Source organism: Pteropus vampyrus, unplaced genomic scaffold (assembly GCF_000151845.1).
Source record: "Pteropus vampyrus isolate Shadow unplaced genomic scaffold, Pvam_2.0 Scaffold68, whole genome shotgun sequence".
NCBI classification, from domain to species: Eukaryota; Metazoa; Chordata; class Mammalia; order Chiroptera; family Pteropodidae; genus Pteropus; species Pteropus vampyrus.
In genome coordinates this window covers 5,894,651-5,907,080 of record NW_011888849.1, presented here as the reverse complement: position 1 = coordinate 5,907,080, position 12,430 = coordinate 5,894,651, and the positions used below count along the sequence as shown (strand labels likewise).

General features: G+C 37.3%; 1 protein-coding gene across 1 annotated transcript in view; it reads left to right on the top strand.

Moving 5' to 3' along the window:
* The window catches only part of A1CF (APOBEC1 complementation factor), a 46,527-nt gene that overhangs the window by 17,067 nt on the left and 17,030 nt on the right, over positions 1-12,430 (top strand). The window contains exons 3-5 of the mRNA XM_011361645.1: positions 1,622-1,752; positions 5,630-5,868; positions 11,124-11,288. Coding sequence (XP_011359947.1) covers positions 1,622-1,752; positions 5,630-5,868; positions 11,124-11,288 — 535 coding nt within the window. The remainder of the gene's footprint in view (positions 1-1,621; positions 1,753-5,629; positions 5,869-11,123; positions 11,289-12,430) is intronic.

The window sequence follows — 12,430 nt, the reverse complement described above, 5'->3', positions numbered from 1 at the left end:
CTCGATCTCCAGTGGCATGCCATATCACTGCAAACTCAATGTGTCTGTCAATATAAAATAACGCTACAACAACCTGTCTAAAAAGAAAAAAAAAAAAAGGTTTTTTTCTCAACACTTGACATTTTAATGTGTGTGCAACATTTTTACATAAAAAGAACACGGCTCAAACAGGTGATTTTATGTTTTGATCCAGAATGAAATTTTCTTCAAGTTTGAATTTCTTGTCTGCCCAAATGCATCAACAAGATTAATAACATGGGTTCTCAAAGTCATTATATAATAATTAAGGAATAATAATTCCTCAGTTTTAATTCTAATTATTTTAAACCCTCAGTTAAAAGAAAAAAAATTCAGTTATTTTCAATTTACCAAGTAGTGTTTAAACAACCACATTCCTAAAAATATATAAATGTGTATATATATATATATATATATATATATATATAGCATAAATGAATTTAGCTATGTCTTTTGTTAAATGCCCAAATCAATTGTGTGTGTGTGTGTGTGTGTGTAACTCAGCATCAGATTCAGAACTGCTCCTAATTTTATGCATGTGGCATGTGGACAAATTATGAGAACTTAATCCTATAAGAACCTTATATCTTGAACCTGAAAATGAACAACAAGAAATACCTGAAACACAGAAATGAAATATGCTTGGACTCTTTCCTAATAAGCCCAGAAGAAATAAGTGCCCCTCACTGAATACTTTGGGGCGGGGCAAGGCTTAGATGAGGGGTAACCAACAACTATGGTAATAGCATATGTTTAATAATGCCTCTTCTCCCTGCACACGTCCCTCATATTTTTGGGGTCACCCTTCTTATGGCAGCCAGCAATAATGAATTGGTGAGTCTGGATTTCTGGAGAACATATAGGTACCAAGTAGAAGTAGTATATAGGCAAAGCAGAGGAGCTGTAATCAGAGGCATAGCGAGTGCCCTCCTGCTATAGAGTTCCTGGCCCTGGATCAGGTGTTTTAAGATTAGCATTGACCTTCAGCCTACAGAACTGTGAAAATAACAGGGCTCTCCAGACTATCCCCTGAAACACATCTTCTGTATTCATTTTGATGTCATAGTGAGGGAAAAGATAGCTAAGAAAGTTTATCAAAGTTCCAAATATGTGTTCCTGGGTTTTGTTTTAAATATTAGCAGTAGGGTATGACCAAGTAAAGATAAAACTATGGAGACTTCAGAGGTCAATGGAGAAGGCAAGGACAAACCAATCAAGAAATTGTACTTCTGATGACAATGTGTTTTCAGGTCCCTAAAGCATTGTATAAATCCCCAGATAATGGTGTGGCAAAAGGTCATCTGCTCTGTGAGAAACAAATTCTGTTAACTCAGGCTGAAATGCTACTTGTACAATTTTGTTTGTTTGTTTTATTTAATTTCACTTTGCCCATGAGTCAGATACTAGACCTGAAACTAGCATGAAAATTTGCAAACCATTTCACCTGGGGTGCAAATGCCAAATATGGCAGTGATAGACTTCAGAAAAACATTGTGTACATGTGCATGCATACAAGCACAGGTGTGTGTGTGCACGTATGCATGTGTGCTCATTTGGAAGTGCAAATGTATACATATGAATTTCTCTTTTTTATTACTTATAGATTGGTAAAATTTATGAAATGAGAATGATGATGGATTTTAGTGGCAACAATAGAGGATATGCCTTTGTAACATTCTCAAATAAACAGGAAGCCAAGAATGCCATCAAGCAACTTAATAATTATGAAATTAGGTAAGATTCACCTCTTCTAGATTTAAAGTGAATCAGACAAGACACCTGTATCTGTTCTTCTATCAAGTTTATCTAACACGGTATATGTAAAAGATAATCAAACCAGAAGTAAAAGAGGTTAATTCTTTTTCTTGGGGAAAATCAATTTAATGAAATATTTATTTACTATCAACTCTATATGAGGTGCCAAATTAGGTTCTGTGAAATGTTTAAATAAATAAAATATATTAATTTATCCATTTCATAAATATTTTCTGGGCACAATTTATTAGAAATATATCAAGGTACACTTTCCTGTCCTCATAGTAAACAAATGAATATATAAGATTATTTAAAAGAGTATAAAAAAATAAAACGAGGAAACAGGATCAAGCTGTATGAGGAAAAGTCAGCCATGACAGTCATACCTGGAGGAAGATTATTCACGAAAAAAAAAAAAGATCAGGAAGTGCAAAATGATCTCAAAACGAGAACAAATTTGACGTGTTAGAGGGACAGAAAGAAAGCCAATGTGGTGGAAGAGAATCAAAAGAGGAGAGTTGAAGGCGATGCAGTTGGAGAGCTTTACATGCCATAATGAAGACTTTGGATTTTATTCTAATAAAAGCGGGAAATTATAGGACAGTTTTAATTAGATTCATGTTTTTTAAGATGTCATTTTGGCTGTTGGTAAAGAATGGACTACAGCAGAGTAAGGATTGAAAGAGGGAAGCCAGTGAGAGGCTGCTGCAGTACAGTAAATCTAGACGAGAGCTGATAGTAGTTGCACAGGTGTTTAGTAGCGAAGGTGGTGAAAAGGGTTAGATTTGGGATATATTTTGGAGGTTGAATAGATAAGACTGGCTAAATATCAGATTTAGAGTGTGAGTACATTTAGAATTCAGGGAGAAAACCCAGGATTTTGGTCCAAGTATCTGAACGTGATAGTGTTGTTTTCTGGGCACTATTTAAAATATTAGAAATATATGAAGTTATACTCTATCACAATAAAATAGAACACTTATAAAAATACACTGTAATAAATGTTATGTGAATGGCTTTGGACCATTATTAAGTAAACAAAGTTTACTTGAACACAGCACTGCAGTATCATGACAGTGTTTGGATAACTCAAACCGCTACTCAGTGTACAAGTAGCATATACAGTGTGGATGCACTGGACAAAGGGATGATTTACATCCTGTTAGGATGGAGTGGGAGAGCATGAGATTTAATCATATTTCTCAGAATGGCACACAATTTAAAACTCATGAACTATGTATTTCTGGAATTTTCCATTTAATATTTTCAGACTGTGGCTGACTATAGGAAAACTAAAACCATGGAAAGTAAAACCACAGATAAGGGGGACTACTGTGCAATCAATCAATTTGCTGCAGACACTGATAAGTAACAGTATCCCCTGTAATTTTAGTGTCTTTATAAAATAGAAATAAAAATATATCTACCTCATTGGGCTGTTATAGAAAATAAATGAAATAATGCACGTAAAGCTTAGTACTTGACACATATTAGATGCTCTGGAAATGTTTGCTGATGATTATGGTGAAGGTGATGGAGGAGGAGGAGGGGAAGAGGAGAAGGGAGAAAAGAGAAGAAATATGACAAATCATTTGGAAAGAGAAAGTTGATGGCAAAAACTCCAATCCAAGTTCCAGATGCAAGGTGAAGAAGGCACATAGTGACTTTAAAATTTAAGGAAGAAGATAAATGAAATGTGAAATAGAATAGACACCCCAAAGCCAACTTCACCTATTTCCACTCTGCCTTGGGTCAGTGGGAGAAACTTTCTTGTAGAGAAAGAGTGACCTTTGATTTGCTTTTAGCCACTGTTTCTCAAGGGATAGATGAGGTTATGTGAGAAAGACCCACAATTGTCATAGCATCTTCTTCATCATCAACTATTCACAGAGCATCATCTAAATGCCTAGCTTCAGGAGATATTACAGTCATGTCCTCAGCTTGAGAGATGGCTTTTTGTCTCCAAGCAATTCTGGGAAAGGTGCCTGACAAACCACACTCATTTAAAAATAAAATATGGAGACTCTGGGCTCCCCCTACTGGTAACTGGTTCCCGACCAGCCCTATCAAAATAATTTAAGTTCTATATAAATAGTATCTTGGAATACAAGTTTTGTTTTTTTTAAATAAAGTTAAAAAAAAAACTCAAAAGATTAGTATAGCAACCCTTCCCTCTTCCTCCAAAAAAAAAAAAAAACACACATTCCTAGAGCAAGGAATCACCAGACTGAGATGGACTTGTCACAGATCTGATATATGGTCCTTGGTTCTACAGAAAAGCATAGAAGGCAACTTGGACAGTGGCCCAACCATGGCCACTAGTTCCAAGAAATCAGCAGTCTCCCACTCACCTGACTCAATGCTTTTATTCATGACAAACAAGTGATACCTGTTAAGGGAACTTTACCCATTTTTAATAACTTCGTGTTATTACAAAAGTCACACAGTCTAAACGCAACACATAAAAAATAACAAAAACCACAAAGCGATAAAAGTTAAATAATGCCTCCATAACCCCACTGCCCAAAGACAATCACTATGTTGATTTATTGTCTTTCTAGATTTTCTATAGGTTTAATCAAAACAGCCTTCTCACTTATTTTTTAACCCAGCAGCATATTGTGAACTGTATTTTTTATAACCAATAAACATGCTTTTACATTACTTTGTTCAATGACTGTAGAGCATTCTATAGTGTGAATTCTATAGTGTAAATGCTTGTTTTTTATTTACCAGTGATTCTCAGCCAGCAGCAATAATGCCCACCATAGGGGACATTCAGAAAAATGAGGAGGCATTTTGCAATGACCTAACGGGTAGCTACTGGCATGTAGTGGGCAGGAACCGCTACACACTACAAACTTTGTAGTGACAAACACACTACAGTATACAATGAGGAAATGTTTAGCCCCAAAGTTAATAACATCTCAGCTGAGCTCCATTAAATTCATCCTGTGTGTTGGGATATTTTGTTCATTTCCAATTTGGAGGCAGACTATTTTAAATAACAATAAATATTCTTATACTTAAATCTTGGTGCTCATCTGTTCCCTAAGGTCACTTTCAGAAAGGACATTTTTTGGTCAAAGGTCATACGCACTTAAGACTCTTGATACATTTCGCCAAGTGTCCCCAGAAAGGTTTAATCGATCAGCACTCTGCCAGTAAAGGTGTACTTCAGCTTGCCGTTACACAACACTATTCAGTGAATGACACAGTGACGGAACTGAGATTCTGGAGGCCAGTTTCATCTCTTAAAAATCCTTAAAATCTTAAGCAAGTGACTTCATTTCTTGGAGTCCTAAGTTCTTTATCTATAAAATGGAAATAAAAACTTCCTCTGCCTATCTTACACGTTCCTTGTGGACGCCAAATAAAATAATATGTAAAAATCTGTCCACGCACAAGGGACTATTTTTAATAACAATCATGCCAGGATAGCTTCTGTATTTGGCTGGAAAAGAAAGGGAGCATCAGGGGTTACAAACTCAAATACCTCCAGGGCCAGGCAGGCGACATGAGTAATATCAGCCAGGAGTAAACTCACCAGTTTTGGGGATATATTAGGGAGTGGTGAGAATTGACAACAATTGGCAAATCCACATCTAATCTAAAGACAGAAGATACTACTCAGCTTCATACTTTTTTTCTCTTTAAAAATGTAGAGCAAAAGTTGACATATTTTCCAACTTCTCAAAAGCACCTACAACTCTCCAAAAATAGTTTAATCACTATAAAGACCAAACATCCAACCACTATAGGCCATATCAGGTCCAAGGCCATATGTTTTCAACTTCTGTCTTAAACCTTAATCACACACAGATTCCCATCAATCAAATGTCTGCTCTTTTTGCAGAAATGGGCGTCTCTTAGGGGTTTGTGCCAGTGTGGACAACTGCCGATTGTTTGTTGGGGGAATTCCAAAAACCAAAAAAAGAGAAGAAATCTTATCGGAGATGAAAAAGGTCACCGAAGGAGTTGTAGACGTCATTGTCTACCCAAGCGCTGCAGATAAAACCAAAAACCGAGGCTTCGCCTTTGTGGAGTATGAGAGTCATCGGGCAGCCGCCATGGCCCGGAGGAAACTTCTACCAGGTTAGCAAACACCTGCTTAAAACTGAGTCCTCCCCACTCCACCCTGCCTGCCTCAGGCTGCTGTGTTCCCTAGCGAGGGAAACAAATACTTTTTGTTGTGCTGGAGATTTTTCGCCCTCTCTCTTTGGTTATGTTTTAAACTATTCATGCTTCTTATCTCATAGTAAATTCAGTTTCCTGAAGTTTTACAAACTAAGTTCAGAAAAATGTTCATTCTATGTATTAAGTCTAATTCACACACACTGGAGAAATTTAGGACTTTAAACTACAGCAACCTTATCATGAATTCTTTAAATGAAGAATTTTCTTAAAATTAAATATATCACTCAATATTTGTAAATATATAGATTTTATCAGGCTTATTAGAAATAGAGTATATTATCCATTACAGTGTAAAAATAATGAATCTGCAAGTGCTACATTAACCCCATGACAATTAAGTAATATGCTTTTATTATGACTCCCTAGTGTCTATTAATTTCCTTCTGACTTTGGGGAATAAAATTAATAGCTCTCCATAGAAAGGCACCTTTGTTAGGTGCTACAACCGCAGGGAAGGTCCCGTTTAGGCAATAACTATTAATTCCTGAGTTTAAAAAATCTCCACACCAAGACACTGCCTCGGTTAGATAAACGTAGGAAAATTGTTGAAAGTCCTAAAATGTTCACTAAAATTAACACACAGTAAGGTGTTAAAATGATTATTAAGTGATAAGAGAATTTCAAGAATGACAGACTGGACACATTGGAATCAACTCTTCTCATGATTATGGAAGAGCCACCATTGAAAACAAAACAACAAAATTGAAAACAAAACAACAAAAACACTTGGATTTATCTTGCCCTCGTACACATTCTTAAAAACAAAACAAATAGTAGGATTAGCCCTCTAGAAATTTTCATAATTGTAAGATGACTTCTGAGCTTGGGGAAGATTTTTTAATAATGTTTTCATAAAGGCAGCTTAAAGTGAAAAAATATGAGATAGCCCCCCAAATAGCTGAATCTTTTAGAGAGGTGCATATTTTTAATGTTAAAGTTTCCATTCATTACTTCTTCACTACCCAGCAGTCCAGTCACCTGACTCACAGGTGCATAGAATCACTAAGGCTTCTTGTGGAAGACACCTAACCTCTCAGTGATCTAAACTTAATATTTTGCTATTCTCTTAAACGCTTCTCTCTTCTTCAGCAGCAGCGATTGTGCCACTGAAATCCCTCATGTCCTTTCTGTTCTCAGACCACCATAATAATCTAAACACAGATATTCACAACCTTAGATTGTTTCAAGGTCTCCTAATTATTCTTGCAGGTCTGCTCTCTCTCTGATACACCTCCACCTCTGCCTACTCCATCCTGAACATTACCATGAGATTAGTGTTCCCAAAGTATCATGTTACACTTTCAATAAATTCTTGCAAATAGTAGGAATTCAATCTCTGTCTGTTGATTGGCTGAATGGTGTCACTCACTCAGCAGTTCAAAAATATTCACCAACTACTTGCTGCGTATAAGATACAGAGTAAACCTGAGCTCGCCATTCAAGGCCTTCCATTCATAGCCACAGTCCTTTACGACCATATTTGCTACCTTCCATTCCTAATAAAAATGCTCCTTTTTATCAGGACAAACTCCTCAATGTCCGAGACAACATCATGCTAATTTGTTTCCTTTAATACTAATGTCGTATCCCCTCCCCGGGGCTCCTTGCTGATTCACAGTTCTCAAAGCCCCAGTTCAGCCACCACTTTCTTGAGAAAACAGCTGCCACTATTCCAGCCTACATTAATTACATTCTTCCTTCATTATCTGTAAAAACAGATATGCACAATGATTTTTTTTTTTTGGTGGGGGGGAACATAACAGTGAAAGAGAGTCCAGATGGGAGAAAGATACTTTTTAGGGGCCAATCAGTGTTTCTAGGGAATCAGAACTTCTCATCAGCTTCCCCTCTCTTCAAAAAAATAATAAAATAATAAAATAAAATAAAAAATAAAAACAATACAATATACTACACTACAATTCAATACAAAACAAAAAACCAGCAGATTGACCCAAAGAACTTCTGCCTTTACCTGACTCAAGCTGACTAGGTCAGACAGGGCTGAGAAGCTGGACTTCAGAAATCCTTCAGAAAGCACTTTGTTATGCCTCCACTTAAGATCCTGACTTTTCTCTCTGGATTCTCTGTCCAAGATCCAGCAATATAGATACTATCTCACTCTCTTCATCCGCTGTCTTAATCATGATCCGAGGCAGCACCCCTTGCCCGTGGCCCTTTAAGCTGGCTGAGATGAGTTTAATTCCACTGGATTTTAGTCAGACTGCTTCATCAACAGGCTTACAAGATGAGGCATACTGGTGAATAAGCCAGCCTAATCAAACAGTTTCATTTCTACAGAAGCCTGAGAGTAAAATCTGTTACCCATTTGGACACTCCACCTATTACCACACTGTAAATTCAACAACAAAGTAATTCGGTAATTGGCCATCCTCTAGACAGCCTAGTTTTAAAGAATGAGGAGGTCTTTAAGAAACGTAAACAAGGCCCACAAGAAGCTTTTCCTTCTTAATTGATCCAGACTTGGAGACAGAGAGAAAATTGTTGTCTAAAGTGATATCTTGGCTCCCCAGCCACCTACCTCCTCTGTTAATAGTAGTAGCTCTCTTGACAAATGCATCTTGGCTGAGGTGTGCCTGGAACAAAGTTGTTGTATCCAACTCAGAAGCTATCAAAGAATACTGAAGATGCTCTGGGAAAAAGTGATAACAGTTTTGTTCAATGTTAGCCTGCATCAGAATCACCCAGAGGGCTTGCTGAAGCCCCTTGCTGAGCATCACCTTCCTGACTCAATAGTCTGATCATTTGCATTTATAACTGCTCCTGAGCCTGCAAGACTGAGAACTGAGAATGGGTCATCTAACACAATGATTGCCCATTGTGGGCTGCAAATCTGAATCGCCTGAGGATGTTTGAAACAATACCACTGCCCAAACCTCCTCAGGTGATTCAGATTTGCAGCCCATGATAGACAATCAAGAGGAGAGTGCAGAATTGCCTTTTCATTTAAAAGTGATAAACTAAGTCCCTTATATTTTATAATCTTCTGTCTTTGAAACAAACCTAGTAAGTAGGTACTTTTATTCTCCCAGTTTTACAGGATGAGGAAATTAATGTTTAGAAAAGTTATGTTTCCTAACTAGGATCACCGATCTGATATTTGAACATGTCTGACTTCAAAGCCTGTTCCTAAATCACTCTGCAACACCGACTTCCACAGAAATGTTTGTGGAAATCACTGCTTCCCACACCTCCTCTCACTTCTCCCCACTTTATTCTTTTGCAGATAGATCTTCAGGCCCATGGATGACTTACCATGGTCCCAAGCTGGGGAGGCAAAACCCAGTGTGCAAAACAGTGGTTCTCAACCTTGGCTGCATGTTAGGATGAACTGAGGTGCTTAAGAGTCCTGAGGCCCAGACCACTTACATAAGAATTAGGAAGGAGTGCACAAGGGTCAGTGATGAGCTGGTAAATCTTCAGCAGCCAACTCACAGGGGAAAATCAAAAGCCCTGATTTGTAGCATCTGCCTATTTCAATGGTATTAACACTCCCACTGTGGCTGATTTCAAGCTACCAAGTTGATGTCAACTGGCTGACAAAATTCTGAAAATTGAGCGGTCTATTCTTACAAGTGGATAGGAACTGCTTCCAGCACACCACTGAAGTGGAACCCAGGTTTTACCATTTTTTAAAACTCTTCTAATGTAGAGCAAAGGTTAAGAACCACTCAGCTACAGAAACCAGAGTCACCTGGCAGCCATAGGGGTCTTGGGATAAGACAAATAGCAAAGTCTATGTAAACCATGGAAGTGGAAGAGAAGAGGAGGGGAAAAGGGGAAGGAAGAAAGTAATGAAGAACTGTCCTGTGGGAAGCAATGCATAACACCGTACCAGCTGGCTGGGAGAGCATAAGCCAGTGTCTCCAGGACCAGCTAATTCATTAGGAGGTGTCTATTCTTTTGGTTTTAGAATGTCAATGCCACAGATGCTTTCACTGACTACTTTTCAAAGAATAAAAAGATGAATTTTGATTGAAAATTTTGCTTCTCATGTGTAATAATTAAACAACTAAACCCTTACAATACTGAGAAATTCTGATTTTGTTCCCTCAAGCTTTTTATTGCTTCCAGGATATACCTTGTTCCAAAACAACTAATAAAAAACAAACAAGATTTTTAAATCAAATTTGAAATTGAGTTGACCTTCACCTGCCTCTCATTAATTCAGCATGGATCTGTGCTGGATAGGGATACAGGGGCTGAGTAACAAATGACAGAGGAGCAGTGGAGAAGTGAAACAGATCTGGGCAAGTTATCCTCTTGAAAGCTCATTTCCTCTTCTGTAAAATTGAGAAAGTCATTCCCCTCTCCACAGCGTTACTGTGAGAAGGAACTGAGATAGCATATGGGAAACAGTATAGTGTAAGACACTCAATAAATTGCAATTATAGGAAAACAGGATATATGTAGTCATGGATAATAACTAACCTTTTAAGAAGAGTTCAGTTTCTCATTATAGATTCTTCCATTGCTCTTTGTCTTCTTAATTTGGATTAAAAAAATTTTTTCCCTCCAGATTCCTGAGTCATTCATGTTCTGAAAGAGAGAGAGAGCTGGGAGGAAACACAGTCGATCATAACACTGACCAAGTGAAAGGGACAGAGAACAAACTAGAAGTGTCCAAGCCCTACTCACCCTCACCCATGCACCATTTTGGGGTGCTCAGTGGTAGCACCTGATCGCACAGATTCCAGCAGTAGCAGACATACTTCCTACTGATCTTTCTAATGTTTCATGAAGTCAGACTCTATGTCTGAGCCCTAAATCGTTTATTTTCCTTTCTCTCCTTTTACCATCTCACTTTCAATGACTCCCTTCACCCTGTGGGAGCTGTTCTAAAACCAAAATGTGCCCACTGCTGTCTCATTTCTGTTCCATTTCAAACCACATCCTAGTTTCCTTTATACTTAATCATTATAATAAGCTACTTGTCATACAGATCTCCCTTCTAGCCAGCTCTTACATTTATTTGGAATGTCTCTTAAAATCAATAATCACCTCTTTTAATATTGCTCTTCTTGTTCAATCAAGATCTCAAGGGTCATTTCAATTTAAAAGGCCATCAATATGAACTGAGACAATGTTGTTCTGATTTCTATATAATTAATCATACTTGTGATCCTTTTCAACAGGAAGAATTCAATTATGGGGACACCCTATTGCAGTAGACTGGGCAGAACCAGAAGTAGAAGTTGATGAAGACACAATGTCTTCAGTGAAAATCCTATATGTGAGAAACTTAATGCTATCTACCTCTGAAGAGATGATTGAAAAAGAATTCAACAATATTAAACCAGGTAGGACATGCCATAAAAGATTACTTTTTTAAAACACACTTTAAAAACACTTATACTTAAGATGACTCCCCATAACTTTAAATAAGATAGCTTTCATTTATCATTCTCATAATTGCATGCAGACCACTAAAGCTATATTCCTGTCCGTGGGTTAGAAAATAGGAACATATGGTCCTATAACATTTATCAATATTATTTTACATTTATCTGTGTGATTACTTAATAAATACATGTTTCTTTCACTAAACTATAAATTCCATGAATTCTTTTTGCTCTTGTTGTCTCTCTAGCCCCTATTCTTGTGCCTGGAACATAGTAGATGCTCAATAAACATTTACCGTTTTAATGAATATATGGTCATACCTATAAACTAATGCAGGTTTCCCAACTGCAGTATTCTTGAGGACCAAATAATCCTTGGTTGTAGGGGACTGTCCTGTGCATTACAGGATGTTTAGCAGATCCTAGGCTTCCACCCATTAGATGCCAGTAGCAACTTCCAAGATGTAGTAACCAAAAATGTCTCCATACATTGCCAAATGTACCCTGGAGGACGAAAGTTCCCCCAGTTGGGAATCACTGGTCTAATGGAATATGATTGTGACTTTAGGTACATAAGTAAAGAGGTAACAGTTAATTCTGGGAAATTCATTTGGGTGAAGAGGAAGGAAAAGGAATAGAAGGAAGGTGGATGGGGATAACTAGTTGCTGCACATCTTGTCAATACTTTCAATATCAATTTTAAGCCATGAGATTGAGTTTCCATCTCTTTTTTGCTCATATTGGAAGTATGGCACTGAAACAGGCAAAGCATTTCAAGAAACAATGTCCAAACAAGCATTTCCTAAAGCCAGTTCTGCAAAACATTAATTCTATAAACTGTTAGCAGATGTTACTGATAAAAAAGGTCTATGGTCAAATAAGTTTATAAACACGAGATTTTTTTTTTTTTTTTTTTACCATGGAACTTATCAGAGTCCTTAACATTCTAATATTCTTAGAACTTCTCCAAAAGAAGAGATGAAGGATGCCAGATCTCCCATATATATGGACCATGGATCCCATTTTTTGGCAAGCCATCTTGTGGGATTAGTGTATCTTAGAACACACCCCTACCTAAGTTTATCACTGTGGTAACACCT